The sequence below is a fragment of the Pipistrellus kuhlii genome, unplaced genomic scaffold (assembly GCF_014108245.1).
Source record: "Pipistrellus kuhlii isolate mPipKuh1 unplaced genomic scaffold, mPipKuh1.p scaffold_m20_p_25, whole genome shotgun sequence".
Taxonomy (NCBI): Eukaryota; Metazoa; Chordata; class Mammalia; order Chiroptera; family Vespertilionidae; genus Pipistrellus; species Pipistrellus kuhlii.
In genome coordinates, this window is record NW_023425524.1 from 1,223,611 (window position 1) to 1,240,276 (window position 16,666).

At 49.9% G+C, this 16,666-nt stretch overlaps 1 protein-coding gene across 3 annotated transcripts; it reads left to right on the forward strand.

Moving 5' to 3' along the window:
• The first annotated feature begins 8,378 nt into the window (after positions 1-8,378).
• SDE2 (SDE2 telomere maintenance homolog) lies at positions 8,379-15,225 on the forward strand. Of its 3 annotated transcripts, none has more exons than XM_045587069.1 (7): positions 8,379-8,545; positions 9,486-9,603; positions 9,999-10,110; positions 10,649-10,818; positions 12,025-12,139; positions 13,618-14,110; positions 14,768-15,225. In XM_045587069.1, exons 1-7 carry the CDS (start codon positions 8,426-8,428, stop codon positions 14,987-14,989), a joined length of 1,350 nt encoding a protein of 449 aa, XP_045443025.1. In that variant the 5' UTR covers positions 8,379-8,425; the 3' UTR covers positions 14,990-15,225. The 3 variants fall into 3 exon arrangements, with proteins under 3 accessions (XP_045443025.1, XP_036309342.1, XP_045443026.1); XM_036453449.2 differs by having other exon boundaries at positions 8,379-8,541; positions 9,482-9,603; XM_045587070.1 differs by lacking the exon at positions 9,486-9,603 and having other exon boundaries at positions 8,409-8,545.
• The last annotated feature ends 1,441 nt before the right edge of the window (positions 15,226-16,666 follow it).

Below are 16,666 nucleotides of genomic sequence, written 5' to 3' on the forward strand. Positions count from 1 at the left end.
AGCACCATATTAGTGTGTACAATTACTGTTTCTGACTCTAGAAATGGAAAGGGCTAAGAATATTCGGAAGGTACTGAGAATAGTTTACTATATTTTTAATACTTATGCGTTCCAAAGCAGTGTCAGGACACACCACGCATTTCAACAACACGTACCAGTATGTTGACGATTCTGAGAGTGGGGCAGACAGACATATGGCAGGAAGCTATACTTACACCCACTGAGATGCGTACTGGTTAATTACTTTTCCTGGCAGCGGCATGCTATCACAGCACCCATAATGGAAACTCGTTTCCCAGGTAACATTAGGAAGCCCATAGGTAATAAGGGACTTCCCTCCCATACTTACAGACTTACCCCTACTGAAAAGGAATGTCCTTTTTAAGTGATAGCTTACAAAGAAAAATGTCTAAATCCCTTTCCTTCTCAGTAAGTATCCCTCTCGATTTCATTGTTGCAGGTGGGCATCATCAAACAGAAAATAGCCAGCAACAATAGAATTAGACTCTATTTGCTACAAAAAAAAAAAAATTTTTGATTATAGTCTGGGTATTAGGAGAAATCAAGGAAGTACTGTTTCTTTCTGATGGGCTGATATTGACATTGTGGTCACATAAGACTATAAGTAATAAATACATTACATATATGTCATGGTTGTGACACCTCTTGGCCTTTTATTATTATGACTTGAGGCCCTGTGCACGAATTTGTGCACCGGTGGGGTCTATCAGCCTGGCCAGTGGTCAGGGCCCTTCGGGGCCATCATGCCCAGTCCTGATTGGTTCTGATCAGGACAGGCCAGCTGGGACCAAGGGAGGTTGGCCGTCCATGGGAGGTTGGCTGTTGGAGCTCACTGACCACCAGGGGGCAGCTCCTGCATTGAGCGTCTGGTGGTCAGTGTGTGTCATAGCAACCAGGCGACCAGTTGTTTGGTTGTTTATTGCTTAGGCTTTTATATATATATAGATGATTTTTTGGTTTGGTTTTGTTTTGTTAATCCTTGCCTGAGGTTATTTTTTCCATTGCTTTTTAGAGAAAGTGAGAGGAGTGTGGAAGGGACAGAGGCATCGGTGAGAAGCACATCACACCCCCATATCTCCTCACCTCCAAGCAGCATTGCTGTTCGTGCGGGTCTTTGCGAACCTCGGCCGAAAGGGGCTTGAAAAGGGTCCAGGGTGCTGATGGGGATTCCTGTGACTCTCTCAAAGCCCCCTCACTTCTCCCCCGCATTTCCCAGCACCCTCTGCATTTCTCTGACCGGGCAGGGCCTACAGGGCTTGTCCTCTGAGGGCGGTGGACAGGTGACTTCCCAGCATGCTTGGGGATGTCTGGGAAAACAAGGTTACGATAAAATGGGAGGCGGTGGAAATGGCCACGGGACACTTGGGTTCCTGAGCAAAAGTGAAGCTGAGGTGCTCCCGGCCTCCCTCCAGCAGGGAGACGGGGGCTCTGGAGCCAGATCTGGGCTCCTCCCCCTGTTAGTCTCACTCCCCGGCTCCCAGGCGTCAGGATGTGCTGCCTGGTCCCTGGACCAAACCATCCCTGTTCCAGCTACCGCCGAGCAAAGTCCAAGTGTGGAGAATCTGGCTGGTGTTTCTTCAGGGAGCATATGGCGCTCTCTCTCTGTCTCTGTCTCTCTGTCTCTGTCTCTGTCTCTCTCTCTCTCTCATTCTCTCTCTCTCTCTCTCTCAGAATAGCTCAAGTGGTCTGCTGATTCATTGCACATCTGTTGTGACCCACACCAAAGAAGGTTCTATCCACCCCTAAGCTTGGGCTTCTCGAGCCTCTGTTTTTCCTGAATGACAGTTTTCCTCTCTGCTTTATTCCTGCCTCCCTGGGCTTTGCTTGGCTTGACTTGGTGCCACTTGAGAAATCATTCATCAGCCGCCCTAGCCGGCTTGGCTCAGTGGACAAAGCGTCAGCCTGCGGACTGAAGGGTCCTAGGTTCGATTCCAGCCAAGGGCACAGGCCTGGGTTGCGGGCTTGATCCCCAGGAGCGGGTGTGCAGGAGGCAGCCGATCCATGATTCTCTCTCATCACGGATGTTTTTCTCTCTCCTCTCCTCTCCTCTCTTCCTCTCTGAAATTAATAAAGAAATATATATATATATATATATATATATATATATATATATATATATATGAGAGAAATAATTCATCAAGCATAAAATTTTTTTTTAAAAAATAGCCCTGACCAGTTTGGCTCAGTGGGTAGAGCATCGGTCTGCGGACTGAAAGGTCCCAGGTTCGATTCCGGACAAGAGCATGTACCTTGGTTGCGGGCACATCCCCAGTAGGGGGTGCGCAGGAGGCGGCTGATCGATGTTTCTCTCTCATCAATGTTTCTAACTCTCTATCCCTTTCCCTTCTTCTCTGTAAAAAATCAATAAAATATAATTTAAAAAAAAAAAATAATAATAATAATAATAATAAAAAGGTCTTCTGAGTCCGTAGCTGTAACTGCCTGTGTAGGATGGAAAAGGGGCTCAGTGGGCACACAAGCCAGGGCAGACATGGGCACGGCTGTAATTAAGCAGTAAACCACCAGGTGCTGTCAGAGCATGCCTCCATGGGCTGGGGGAGGGAGGGGGGAAAAGTTGACTGCCCTCACCTGCCAACAGGAAGGAAAACAGAAGGAGGAGCCCAGTCAAGCGTGACCACAGAGCCAGGAGGAAGCCTCTGAGGGGCAGAGAGCCGGGTTCTATTCCCCGCCAGATGCCAGCTCCCTCCTTCGCAGCGGGATCAGGGCAAACACTTCCTGGTTGGCAGGGAGCCACTTTGGTTTGACTAATGCATGAGATGCCCGGGTTGCGGGCTCCATCCCCAGTAGGGGGCGTGCAGGAGGCAGCCGATCCATGGTTCTCCCTCATCATGGGTGTTTCTCTCTCTCTCTCTCCCTCTCCCTTTGTCTCTGACATCAGTAAAAATATATTAAAAGAAGAAAGAAAGAAAGAAAAAAAAGACAATTAGGAATGACCTTCATTTGCCCTCTGGACCAAGAGAAGGATGACGCCATAAGAGCCTTCTCTTCTTACCTGTCCTTCATCTCATGGTGGAGTCAAGATGCTCACAGAGCAGGGGGTTCCTGCAGGTCCCAGGCCCTGGAGGCCCCAGGCAAGGGGCTTCCCGAGCAGCTGTGCAGGGCCAGGCCAGCTGAGGTCAGGGACACAAAGGCTTGGCGGCCGCCCCACAGGAAAGAAGCCTGGGAGTGTGCTCAGGGCCACGCCTGGCCTCGGGGGAGCCCGCCAGCTCAGGAAACACCTGACCCACATTCGCCAGAGGGCTGGGGGCCTGGGGCCTCCAGAAGCAGGGACACAGGTCCTCAGTGCCCTGCCACGGGCTGTGAGAGGAGGACATGGGGAGGCAGGGATGCCAGAGGCCTGGGCTCATGCACCATGTGTCTGTGTGACATGGGGGTGACACCTTCCTATTATTTCTCTTTCTATTTATTTTATTTTATTTTATTCATTTTCCACAGAGAGGAAGGGAGAGGGACAGAGAGTTAGAAACATCGATGAGAGAGAATCATCCATCAGCCGCCTCCTGCACACCCCCCACTGGGGATGTGCCCACAACCAAGGTACATGCCCTTGACCGGAATCGAACCTGGGACCCTTCAGTCCGCAGGCTGACGCTCTATCCACTGAGCCACACCGGTTTCGGCTTATTTCTCTCTCTGCCTTCTCCCGGGTCAGCCACCCAGGCGTGTCCGGTGACGTCCTTCGCCATTGTGTGTGGAGAAGAGTCACCTGCTGATGGAAACACGTGGGGAAGGACAGCCTAATAGTTAGTTGTGGCAGTCCAGACCAACCGGCTCTGCATTAACTAGCTGCTGGGACTTGGGGAAGTTACTTAATCCCTTTGGGCCCCAGTTTCCACGAGAAGAAAAAAAAATAATAATATGAGTAATCGTCGTGTTTACCTGTGAGCCTCAAGGGAGAGCATCTCGTTCTGATGGAATGTCGCCAGCGCTGGGAACACTTACGGTCCCCAAACCTATCCTGGCCCCTTCTTCTTGTTTTCTACTATTTTTCTTTTTCTTTTCTTTTAAAAAAAATATATTTTATTGATTCTTTACAGAGAGGAGGAGAGAGGGATAGAGAGTTAGAAACATCGATGAGAGAGAATCATCGACCAGCTGCCTCTTGCACACCCCCCACCGGGGATGTGCCTGCAACCAACGTACATGCCCTTGACCGGAATCGAACCCAGGACCTTTCAATCCGCAGGCCAACGCTCTATCCACTGAGCCAAACCGGTTTCGGCTGTTTTCTACTATTTTTCTATTAGTTTTTACTTTATTTTATTTTATTTAAAAAAATATATTTTATTGATTTTAGAGAGGAAGGGAGAGGGAGAGAAAGATAGAAACATCAATGATGAGAGAGAATCATTGATTGGCTGCCACCTGCATGCCCCACACTGGGGATTGAGCCCGCTACCCAGGCTTGTGCCCTTGGCCAGAATCAAACCCGAGACCCTTCAGTCCGCAGGCCGATGTTAGAGATTTCAACTTACTCCTTTGAAACATTGAAAATCAATGATTTTCTCTCATCCTTGATGTTTCTATCTCTCTCTTCCCCTCTGAAATAAATAAAAATATATTTTAAAAAATACAGGTGACTCTTTTAGGCCTTGGAGTTGGAAAAGACTTCTTAAATAAAAAACTAAAAAAAACATCTATCTAAAAAGGAGAAGCTGATCAGTTGGACTATATTAAAAGCGAGCACATTCATTTGCCTGGAGATGGTATGCAAACAACGTCCAGGACTAAAGATCATTCCGCTGCCTTTCACCCCACCCTCTCAGTAAATCCCGGTTATAATTCGAGATTAGATTGAAATATACGTAGCATTTCAGATGACTCTGTAGTCTTAAAGGGACCATTGTTTTCTGAGAATGGTAAGCGTTCTTGGCGCCTAGGTGTTCCCTCTTGCTTTCTGGTTGCTCTCCCTCCCGCGTGGAATATGAACTCCGGATCCAGCCATGCAGGACTTTCCCCCCGCCCCCAGAATAAAAATCTGAAATCACCAAAAATAACGTTTCCACGGAGGCGAGTGACAACTAAGCTCTCCTTCCTCCAATGTTTACTGAGCTCCAGCTGTCTGCCGGACACTGCTAGAAGCTGGAGGCACAAAAGTAAGATACAGTCCTGGTCCCAGTGGCTAAGCATCAACCTTTGAACCAGGAGGTCACAGTTCGATCCATGGTCAGGGCACAGGCCCAGGAGGGGGTGTGCAGGAGGCAGCCGATCCATGATTCTCTCTCACCATTGATGTTCCTAATTCTCTCTCCCTTTCTCTTTCTCTCCCTTCCTCTCTGAAATGAAGCAGAACTATGCCTCTGGGCTGCAAGAAAGAGGCAGGCTGAGGTTTATTTTAATGACTTTGAATTTATATATATATATTATTGATATCAAAGAGGAAGGGAGAGAGAGAAACATCAATGATGAGAGAGAACCATTGATTGGCTGCCTCCTGCATGTTCACCAGGGCGGGAGGGGGGTGGGGCATGTGGCCCTGGCCAGAATCAAACCCGGGACCCTTCAGCCCGCAGGCCAGCACTCTATCCACTGAGCCACACCAGCCAGGGCTACCCTGTTTTGGTAGTACAGGAACCGGCCCCCACACACTTCCCACTTAGATGTTACAGTCCTACCGGTTTGTGTCTTCCCGTCCCTTCCCTACCTAAGCCTGTGAGGTGCGGAAGGTGACAGCAGCTGTGTCCATTTTTCCATGGCCACTGACCAGCCTGGCCACATGACACCGTCTACTGGACACCACCGCACACTCTCAGCCACCCGGCTAATCAGCCGTCTTTCTAGATTTTTTTCCACTGATGTGATCGGTGCTCTTGGCCGCAGCCCTCACGTTCAGTAACTCAATTTCCTCATTATTTAAGGGACTTGAATGACCAATCCAGGTTGAATTTTGCTTCCTTGGGAGCGAAAGTGTTATATCAAAGCAAAATAAATGTCTTCAGATGTCTATTTTGAAATAATTAGACCTTAGTAATTCATCAGCTATCTAATTTTATTTTATTTTTTTATTATTTATTTATTTTAAAATATATTTTATTGGTTATTTACAGAGAGCAAGGGAGAAGGATAGTTAGAAATATCAGTCAGCTGCGTCCTGCACACCCACTACTGGGGATGTGCCCGCCACCAAGGTACATGCCCTTGAACTGAATCGAACTGGGACCTTTCAGTCCGCAGGTCAACGCTCTATCCACTGAGCCACACCGGTCAGGGCTCTGATATTTATTTAATGTTTATTTTGTGTACATCACAGAGGTGCGTGCTTCTTGCGAAGGATTAGCAACAGATGATATATAGCCCTGGCTGGTTGGCTCAGTGGATAGAGTATCCGTCTGCAGACTGAAGGGTCCTGGGTTCCATTCCAGTCAAGGGCACGTACCTGAGTTGCAGGCTGTGTCCCCAGTAGGGGGCATGCAGGAGCAACCGATCAATGATTCTCATCATTGATGTTTCTCTCTCTCTCTCCCTCTCTGAAATCAATAAAAAAATATATTTCTCAGGAAATGTGTCTTTGAAAAGTTAGCAACAATAGTTAGTCCCTATTTTAAGTGGCAAATGCCTATCCAATATTTGTTTCTTTTTAAACAATAAGAATTTAAATGCACCTGAAGAGATCAAAAGCGAAGGACTTCATTCAGACCTAAGGTTTTGCAAGGACGAGCAACAAACAATGAGGCCCTTTCTCCGCTGTTTCTTCCCGAGGTAAGTGAAATAAAGACAACAGTTAGAATCCCTAACATCACAGGCCTCTGAGTTCTATTCCGCAATGAAGCATTTCTGAATTTCTCTGTTAGCATTGTGTTCCCTTTTGCCACGTATCTTAGGGGCCATGCAGAGAATTCGTGTCTGTGGGCCAGTCCATTTCTATCCAGACGGGCACAGATCATCTCCAAGCCACCCTCTCATCTCCACGCCACTGGCTTTTAAATTGTTCACGGTTTTTAGAAATGCCATAACCTCGGCATATTAAATATTAAGGGAACTCCATGCCAAAACCGGTGTGGCTCAGTGGACAGAGCGTCGGCCTGCGGACTGAAGGGTCCCAGGTTCGATTCCGGTCAAAGGCATGTGCCTTGGTTGTGGGCACATCCCCGGTAAGGGGTGTGCAAGAGGCAGCTGGTCGATGTTTCTCTCTCATTGATCTTTCTAACTCTCTATTCCTCTCTGTAAAAAAAAATCAATAAAATATATATATTAAAAAATATATATATTCAGGGAACTCCAGATTCCCAGAGCCTTCAAGCTCCGCTGTGCAAAGCGGTGCTTTTCCGTGTGCGTTTCCATGGTGCCGAGTCCCAGGGATGGCACCGGAAGCGCTCTCTCCTGCCACTTGCCTGGCACGAGGGCTCACTCGCTGGGAGATATTTTGCAAACAAGAGCTGAAGGGGCGATCTCGCAAAGAGCGCGCACAGGCGGAAATGAGAATACACGGAGCGCTGTCAGGCAGAAAGCGAGAGGTTTGGCAGTTTCTTTCTTTCTTTTTCTTTTAAAAAAAAATATATTTTATTTATTTTTTACAGAGAGGAAGAGAAACATCAATGAGAAAGAATCATCAATCGGCTGCCTCCTGCACACCCCCCCGCTGGCGATGTGCCCGCAACCAAGGTGCATGCCCTTGACCGGAATCGAACCTGGGACCCTTCAGTCCGCAGGTCGCCGACGCTCTATCCACTGAGCCACACCGGTCTCGGCTGGTTTGGCAGTTTCTGCAAAAGGAAGAGGATGCTGCCTGCGTGGTAAACCCGGAGGGAAAAAAACAAAACAAAACAAAACAAAACACGCGGCGGCCTTTTGTTTAGAGACCTCCGGAGCTCGTTTCCTTCCCCCCACCACCTCGGGTAGGGAGGAGGAAGAGTCCCCGGGGCCCAGGAGGCACTCTCCACCCCCCCCAAAAAAAAAAAAAAAACCGTTTCCGGGATCGCAGCCTCTCCCCTCCCGCCCAGGAGCAGGGCCGGCCCAGGCCACGACTCCCAAAAATAACCGCACAGATGCGGGGACCCGGGCCAAGGCCCGCGGCTCGGGGCGGCGCTGAGCTTTCCGCCTTATCGCCGGCGGCCAGCGCCTGGAAACCTAACCCCCCGCGCCAGCCTTTTATACCGCGTCCCTGGAGCCCCGCCCTAGCAACCTCCCCTAGCAACGCCTCGCCCCGGCGCACCTCGCGCGCTATCGGCCTCCGCCAGGCTCTTCCGGTTCCCCTCCCGCTGCCAGCTGGGCTCGGCTCCGCAGGCGCGGACCACGTGACCTGCCCCAGGAGAGGGGCGGGGCGAGCGGAAGGCTTGAGGGGCGGGGCGTCGGGCGTCGGGGCGACGTCATCAAGAGGCGCTCCCCCCCCCACCCAGTTGTGTCGCAGAAGCTCGGGGCGTCTCTGTTTCCGGCATTTGGTGAAATGGCTGAGGCGGCGGCGGTCGTGTGGGTTCGCGGCCCCGGCGTTGGGTGCAGGGCGGTGCGGGATGTCTCGGCCGCTTGCTCCGTCCAAGACCTTATCCACCGCCATTGCCAAGATGAGGTGAGGTTCGCGGTTCCCGGAAGGAGGGGGAAGAAACCGGCCCAGGGGACCGACCGGGTTGGATGCGAGAGGGTCTGTCTGGAGTGTGTTTGTTCTTTGGGGCTTTCGGGTTTTTGTTTTAGGACAGAGGGTTCCTCCGTGTTAAGGGGCTTCAAACTGATGCTGAGGCCTCCCTTTGCCTTTTTGGTGGTGATGGGGGTTTTCTCACCGCACAGAAAAGGGGAGAACTCCGCTCACTGACGCCTAGGCCAGCCCTCAGTCCGGACTAAGAGAAAACACTTGGGTATTCTGTATTTTCATTCCTAAACGGGGCATTTGGACCAGGTGACTTTTGAGACAAGTTTTATGTTCATTCTGTGATGATATGATGTGGTCTCATGTTGTCCACAGCTCAAACATTCCAACAAACTACAGCCTAGAGGAGAATTACATCATATCCAAACCCAGGCCCAAGGATGGATGGGGAGGGACATGGGTTCACCTGGTCACTCACTGGCTGGGACAGCCAAACACTCGTGTCTGTTGAGGGTATAGATTCTTGGGTTCTTAGGGCCTGTCATTTAAGAAAAAAAATGGTTTCAGAGAGGAAGGGAGAGAGGGGGATGTACGTAGTGCCTCCAGAGTTACCAGGTCTGTGTCCTGTATAGCCTTGACTCTGAATGCGCATTAGAGAGGGGCCAAGAAGCAGCTTTTATTTTCACCCAAAAGATGACAACGTCTTCCGCATATCGTGACTAGGTATCAGGAAAAAATGGTACGCAGAATACATCCCATGATAGGAATTTTTTCTTTTACTGTTTTTGTTTTATTTTTCATTTTCAATGAAGTAAGTACGAATTGAACACGTTACCTGCTGGTCACTGGAGTAAGAAGGACCCTTCCTGCAAAGAGCTTGTATTTTCTCGTAAACAGCATTTTTAAAGGTCCCGCTTGTCTCCAGGGTGTTCCCGCGGAATGCTTCTTTGTAAAGTGCGATGGCTCGCTGGCCGACAGCAGGGACACAGTGCGGCATGGAGCTGTGTACAGTTTGGAGCCCAGACTTCATGGTGGAAAAGGAGGTAGGACAACCAAGGCACATGCCCCCGACTGGAATCGAACCTGGGACCCTTCAGTCCGCAGGCCGATGCTCTATCCACTGAGCCACACCGGTTTCGGCCCTTGAACGCTTTTTTTTTTTTTTTTTTTTTTTTTTTTTTAAATATATATTTTATTGATTTTGTACAGAGAGGAAGGGAGAGAGATAGAGAGTTAGAAACATCGATGAGAGAGAGTCATCGATCAGCCGCCTCTTGCACACCCCCTACTGGGGATATGCCCGCAACCAAGGTACATGCCCTTGACCGGAATCGAACCCGGGACCCCTCAGTCCCCAAGCCGACGCTCTATCCATTGAGCCAAATCGGTCTCGGCTTGAACGCTTTTTAACCCGCTCTCCCCACCTGTATTTGCTCAGGCTTTGGGTCTATGCTCCGAGCACTCGGTGCGCAGATTGAGAAGACAACCAATCGAGAAGCTTGCCGGGATCTCAGTGGCAGGAGACTACGAGATGTCAATCATGAAAAAGCGTAAGATGCCGTTTGTGTTTGTTCTTCTAAAACAATATTGATATCAGAGAGAAAGTGAGAGGGAGAGAGAGAAACATCAATGATGACAGAGAATCATTGACCGGCTGTCTCTCCTGCACGCCCCACACTGGGGAGACGAGCCCACAACCCAGACATGTGCCCTTGACCTCAATTGAACTATGACCTCCTGGTTCATGGGTCGATGCTCAACCACTGAGCCACACCAGTCAGGCTGGTTTTTGTTTTGTTTTGTTTTGTTTTGTTTTTTTGAGCAGTGGTGATGATACGCCATGCATATCAGAAACATAACCTTGTGTTCTGACTTATTGTTATCAGATTCACCTTTTCTATAATTTAATAGTTCTCTCTAGGTCTCAGTTACGTCCTTTACAATATGCTGGTAGTGAGTGAGGCACATCTTCCTCAGGGAGCAGCACAGTATGAGCAAGAGGGCAATACTTTGTTGGGGAAGGAAATACATACCAGACAGCCGTTCAGTGACATCTTTCTCCCCCCCCCCCCCCCCCCCCCCCCGCAGAATGGCGGAGTGGGTGAAACAGCAAGCTGAGCGGGAAGCGGAGAAGGAGCAGAGGCGCCTGGAGCGACTGCAGCGGAAGCTGGCGGAGCCCAGGCACTGCTTCACCAACCCTGACTACCAGCAGCAGTGCCACGAGATGGCCGAGCGCCTGGAGGATTCCGTCCTTAAAGGTGAGGGTGAGGGTTCCTGGGTGTGGGCAGCGGGCACCCTGAGGCCAGCTGATCCTGCCTCTCCCTCACTGAGCACAGAGGTTCTTGAGTTTCTGGAGTCACAGGCCTCTGAGAATCTGGTTGTTGTTGTTGTTAATCCTCACCCAAGGATATTTTTCCCGTTGATTTTTTCTTTTTTTTCCTCTTCTCATTTTTCTTTTTTAAATTTATTATTTTATTTTTCCATTGATTTACTAAAAAAATATTTTTATTGATTTTTACAAAGAGGAAGGGAGAGGGATAGAGAGTTAGAAACATCGATGAGAGAGAAACATCAATCAGCTGCCTCCTGCATGACCCCTGCTGGGGATCAAGCTTGCATCCGAGGTACATGCCCTTGACCAGAATCGAATTCGGGACCCTTCAGTCCGAGGGCCAGCGCTCTATCCACTGAGCCACACTGGCTAAGGCTTCATTGGTTTTTAGAGTGGAAGTGATGGGGAGAAATAGAAACATCACTTGGTTGCCTCCCACTCGGGGCCCCGATAGTTAAGTCTTTAGGAGGTGCCTAGAGCTTAACATAATTGCTTCCAGTTTTAGGTTAGTTTTTTTTAATGGTTTTTAGGAAGAATGATTGCCGTGAACTTTTATTAGAATCCAGAGCATCATTTTAGGGTTCTTGTGGGTGCAATTGAATAAGAAGGAGTCTTCCCCCTCAGAAAGGTCTGACACAACGAGGGAAAGACAAATGCATATACATAATGAAGCGTTGGGTGTGGGCAGGGCCAGGCCTGACCCTGCCGGCCTCAGGGTTGACCAGTTGGACATTGTGCTTCATAACAATGGTTCCGGGCCCAGCTGCATACTGTTCTACTTCGGGGTAAATTTGAGGTTAAGCTCGTTTTCACCTTCTTGAAATTTTTTTTTTAATTTATTGATTTTTCACAGAGAGGAAGAGAGAGGGATAGAGAGTCAGAAACATCGATGAGAGAGAATCATCGATCAGCTGCCTCTTGCACACCCTCCACCGGGGATGTGCCCGCAACCAAGGTACATGCCCTTGACCGGAATTGAACCTGGGACCTTTCAGTCCGCAGGCCGACGCTCTATCCACTGAGCCAAACCGGTTTCGGCTCACCTTCTTGAAATTTAAATCTGGAGTATTCAGAGTCTTCCATTAGACTTAGTCCTGATGGCAGACACTGAGTTGTTGACATCTCTGGCTAGGTATGCAGGCCTCCTCCAGCAAGATGGTATCAGCAGAAATGGGGGAGCCACGGAAGCGGCCCAGCAAACCGGAAGCAGACGGAGGATCCAGCGCCCCGAAAAGGAAGTGCTTTTGGTGAGTCTGTTGCATTTTCATTCCAAATTGACCCTGAAGGAGCGCCCTGGGACTCGGCCTCCCTGTCCATCTGGGATAAACACATCTCCCGGTGGTGACCGATGGCAGCCCCAGCATTTCCCCTGAGCCTCCTCCAGAGGTCCGGATTGTCACGTTGTACCCACCATGATGGTTTCCGCTGTGAGTGCCAGTACTGGAACCTGAGCACAACATTTTCCCGTACAGGAGAGATCACAGGCTGCTTTATGCTTGAATTGCTGTTTGGTGTTGAAAGGGTTAACTTTCTTTAAAAAAAAAAAATATATATATATATATATTTTTTTTTTTTTTTTTTTACTGATTTTTTACAGAGAGGAAGAGAAAGAGATAGAGAGTTAGAAACATGGATGAGAGGGAATCATCAATCAGCTGCCTCCTGCACACTCCCCACTGGGGATGTGCCCGCAATCGTACATGCCCCGAACCTGGGACCTTTCAGTCGGCAGGCCGACGCTCTATCCACTGAGCCAGACCAGTTTCGGCGAAAGGGTTAACTTTCAAGAAGCCCAAGTGGAAATGCCAGAGCTGCCCTTTCCAGGTGGCTCTGTGTTTTGTTTTGTTTTCTGGCCGTTTTTCACAGTCATAATCGAGGTCTCTGGTCGCGCTGCCAGACCTCTCTCCACCGCCCTCACACTTGTGGGTCAGAAGCACAAGAGGACTTTTCTTAGCCTTTTTCCCTATCGCTCTCGCCCTCCCCAGCTGGTCCTCCGGTTTCCAGCTTCGTTCCCTCGGGCCATGTTCTAGATAAGTCCAAACGGATCTGGCTTCCTTGTAGGCCTGCCCTTGGGGACAGAAAGATAATCATTAACCAAAGACCGTGTAACTCTGAGTCCAGCATAGAAATGTATGCATTCGTTCTTTAATGGGAATGAAAGGTTTCTGGGAGAAAAGGCATTGTGTGTTTCTTTCTTTCTTTTTTTTTTTAAATATATTTTATTGATTTTTTACAGAGAGAAAGGGAGAGAGATAGAGAGCTTGAAACGTCCATGAGAGAGAAACATCGACCAGCTGCCTCCTGCACACCCCCTACCAGGGATGTGCCCGCAACCAATGTACATGCCCTTGACCGGAATCGAACCTGGGACCTTGCAGTCTGCAGACCAGCGCTCTATCCACTGAGCCAAACCGGTTTCAGCAAGTTGAGTAATTTCTAACAGCTGAGATCTGTGCAGTATGGGGAGAAAGCTGCATGGACTCAGTTTTACGAGATTCACAGCTTTAGGAAGGAGATCCTCTGGGGTCTTGGGGATGCTGGTTCCAGTCTCATTGAATTTCCCCCCTTCTGTTTATGCCTCTGGGATGCCTTTCTCTGAAATGTAGCTACTCTCCCTCCCAGGTGAGATATTTTTATTCAGGCAGAGTCTGAACCCTGCACAAACCACGGCCCCTTTTCAAGGAGCAGGTGTGAGTGGCGCTAACCTTTGTGTGGTTTCCGACAGGCTGGGCGTGGAGGGCCTGGAGACTGCGGAGGGGTCCGGCTCCGACAGCTCTGATGACGACAGCGATGAGGCCCCTGGCACCTCGGTGACGAGCTCGCCCGCTCCGAACAGGGACAGCGCCGGAGCGGAGAGCGCGGGCGAGTGTCCCAGGAGCCCTCCGAGGGCAGGCGTCCTCGGTGCGGACTGTCACTCACCGGAAGCACTTCCGAGCCCCGAGGCTGGCTCTGGGGACAGGCGTGCCCAGCGGGGGGACACCGCAGCCCGGGAGCGTGGGGAGGGGAAAGGCGCTGCAGAGACAGAGACGGCCCAGGAGGAGGAGGAGGAGGAGGCTCAGAGGAGGGCACCCGCAGAAGCAGCAGCCGCCGGGCCCGGACCGAAGAGGGAGACAGAGACAGAAGTGACTGATGGGGCGCGCGCCGCCAGGGCAGCACCTGCAGAAGACGGCGAGGGTATTCCCAGCACCAAACCCGGGGACAGCCAGGCCGGCAGCTCGGTGAGTAATCGGGGTCGTGTCTAAAGCCAAGTCCGTTGAGGCTCCACAGAGAGTCAGCGAAGTGAAGGCGCTTTCCCCGCCGGCTGCTCAGGCGGGAGGCTTGTTCGATCATCAGAGAAGTACAGGCTGATGGTGGTGAAGGTGGCCTGGGCCCCTAAAAGCCCTTAAGACTTTTTTTAGCTTCAGAATTTGTGTGTGTGAGAGTGTGTGTGTGTGTGTGTGCCACTAGGTGGGTGTCCTTTCATTCTATGCTTTTCACATTTTTTTAAAAAATATATTTTATTGATTTTTTACAGAGAGGAGCAGAGAAGGATAGAGAGCTAGAAATGTCGATGAGAGAGAAACATCGGCCAGCTGCCTCTTGCACACCCCCTACCGGGGATGTGCCCGCAACCCATGTACATGCCCTTGACCGGAATCGAACCTGGGACCTTTCAGTCCGCAACCGACACTCTACCACTGAGCCAAACCGGTTTCGGCACTTTTTCACATTTTACTGTGAATTTGGATGTATATCCCCAATGATGGCAGAATTGTACCATTTGTTCTCTCTCAGTACTGCCTTCAGCCGGAAGGCACATGAAGGTAGCTGGTGTTTTAGATTTGATGGGAGGAGCCCGTTTTAAATATTTTCTCTGTTGTGTTATTCCCCCTCAGGCTCTGGGTCAGGAGTCGGTAGACTTGCTGGCCTTCAGCTCCGTGGCCGAAATGGAGTCGCTGGGCCTGGAGAAGCTCAAGCGCGAGCTGATGGCCCGCGGGCTGAAGTGCGGGGGCACCCTCCAGGAGCGCGCCGCCCGCCTCTTCTCCGTGCGCGGCCTCGCCCCCGCGCTCATCGACCCCGCGCTGCTCGCCAGGCCCCCCAGGGGGAGGAAGAAGTGAACCCGGAGCGGGTGGATGTCCTGCTCTCTCTGGTCCAGCACTCACAGCCGGCCCGACAGGGACGCATGGCCCTTAACTCCTGCTGATGCTTGGCTGGCTTTTTCCTAAGCCAGTCCTAATCGTCCGCTTGCCCATGAAGACATTTACGGAATTATGGGCGAAACCCTCCGAGCCTGACTCTGTGGGAAGGGTTTTTTATAACAAAGTTTCATGTAATAAACATACAACTCTTCCGATTTTTTTGGTACGTTGTATTTTCAAGGGATTGATCCGTTTGACCAAGTTGTCAGATTTGTAGGTGTCTTGTAGGGGCTGCTGTGGTAACTTTCTTTATAAAAACCTGAGGTTTTTGTGTGTGTGTTTTTTTCCCCATCTGAGTTTTTAAATGATTTCCTGAAAGGGAGATAGCTATATCATAATTCTCTCTCGGTATTAGCAGGGGTGCTCTGTGTATAATTATCACAGAAAACAGCTAGTCAGTGAAAGGTCGTGGGCAAAGCTGGGTGGTAATTAATTCTTTGGCTATTCAAAGATCCCAGCGAAAGAACGAACGAACGTTTTCTGTGATCCCACATTTTGTTGAAATTTGCCAGCTCGATTCAGTGGGGGCAGGTGGGAGGTTGTGAGCGTGAGTGAAATACAGGTGCTCGGCGTTCGGCTTAATCTTTCTGAGAGCGGTACAAACTGCATTTGATCTTAGGTGTGTGGAAAGGGTAAAGCTTCAAGAAGAACTGTGGTTTTTTTTTTCTTTATTATGATCTTTCAGTAATATTTTGGACACTTGCCTTGTTTCATGATGGTAGTAACAACCGTATGAAGACATTGCTCTTCGTTTTTCTTGGTTTCTGTTCATTTTCTTGGTTTGAACTATATCAGAACTCCCCTCCCCTCCCTTTCCTGCTTGCTGCTGTTTTTTTTTTTTTTTTAATGTATTTTTATTGATTTCAGAGAGAAAGGGAGAGGGAGAGACAGAAACATCAATGATGAGAGAGGATCATTGATCGGCTGCCTCCTGTATGCGCCCCACCAGGGGTCCAGCCTGCAATCCAGGCATGTGCCCCTGACCAGAATCGAACCTGGGACCCCTCCCCTCCCTACTCTGCAGGCTAATGCTCTATCCACTGAGCCAAACCAGCCAGGGCTTGCTTCTGTTTTTATAGATGCGTTATAGATGCGTTCTCTTGGTACTCTGTGTGTATATGTTTTAAGGACGTGATATATCTTGTGATCCCTCAGATTGATTACGATTATTCCTTTTTTAAGGGTTTCCGAATGTGCGCGAATGGAGGCTTAGGGTGGAATTGGTGTGTGAGGGGTTTGGTGGGGCCAGGGCAGAGGACAAGGGGGTGATGCAGAAATGGGGGAGGGTTGGGGGGGCGGGAAAGTCTGCAGTGTAGTTAGGAGAGAGGTTCAGGGGGAAGTCTAGACATTTGAGAACAGTTTTCTCTAAATGATGTGGCTATCTGCACTTTAAAAACAAAAATAGGTTTTTACTGATTTCAGAGGGAAAGAGAGAAACATCAAGGATAAGAGAGAATCACAGATCCGCCGCCTCCTGCAAGCCCCCCACTGGAGATGGAGCCCCAAAACCCTGAGCACGTGCCCTCATCAGGATTTGAACCGTGACCACCTGCTTCATAGATCAACGCTCACCCACCGAGCCACGCCGGCCCAGGC

Bases quoted from the DNA above. Each gene is read 5' to 3' on its own strand.
- SDE2 (XM_045587069.1), top strand. From the start codon at position 8,426: ATGGCTGAGGCGGCGGCGGTCGTGTGGGTTCGCGGCCCCGGCGTTGGG. The intron at 10,819-12,024 runs GTGAGGGTGAGG...ATCTCTGGCTAG, and splicing joins GGAGGATTCCGTCCTTAAAG to GTATGCAGGCCTCCTCCAGC. The intron at 14,111-14,767 runs GTGAGTAATCGG...ATTCCCCCTCAG, and splicing joins ACAGCCAGGCCGGCAGCTCG to GCTCTGGGTCAGGAGTCGGT.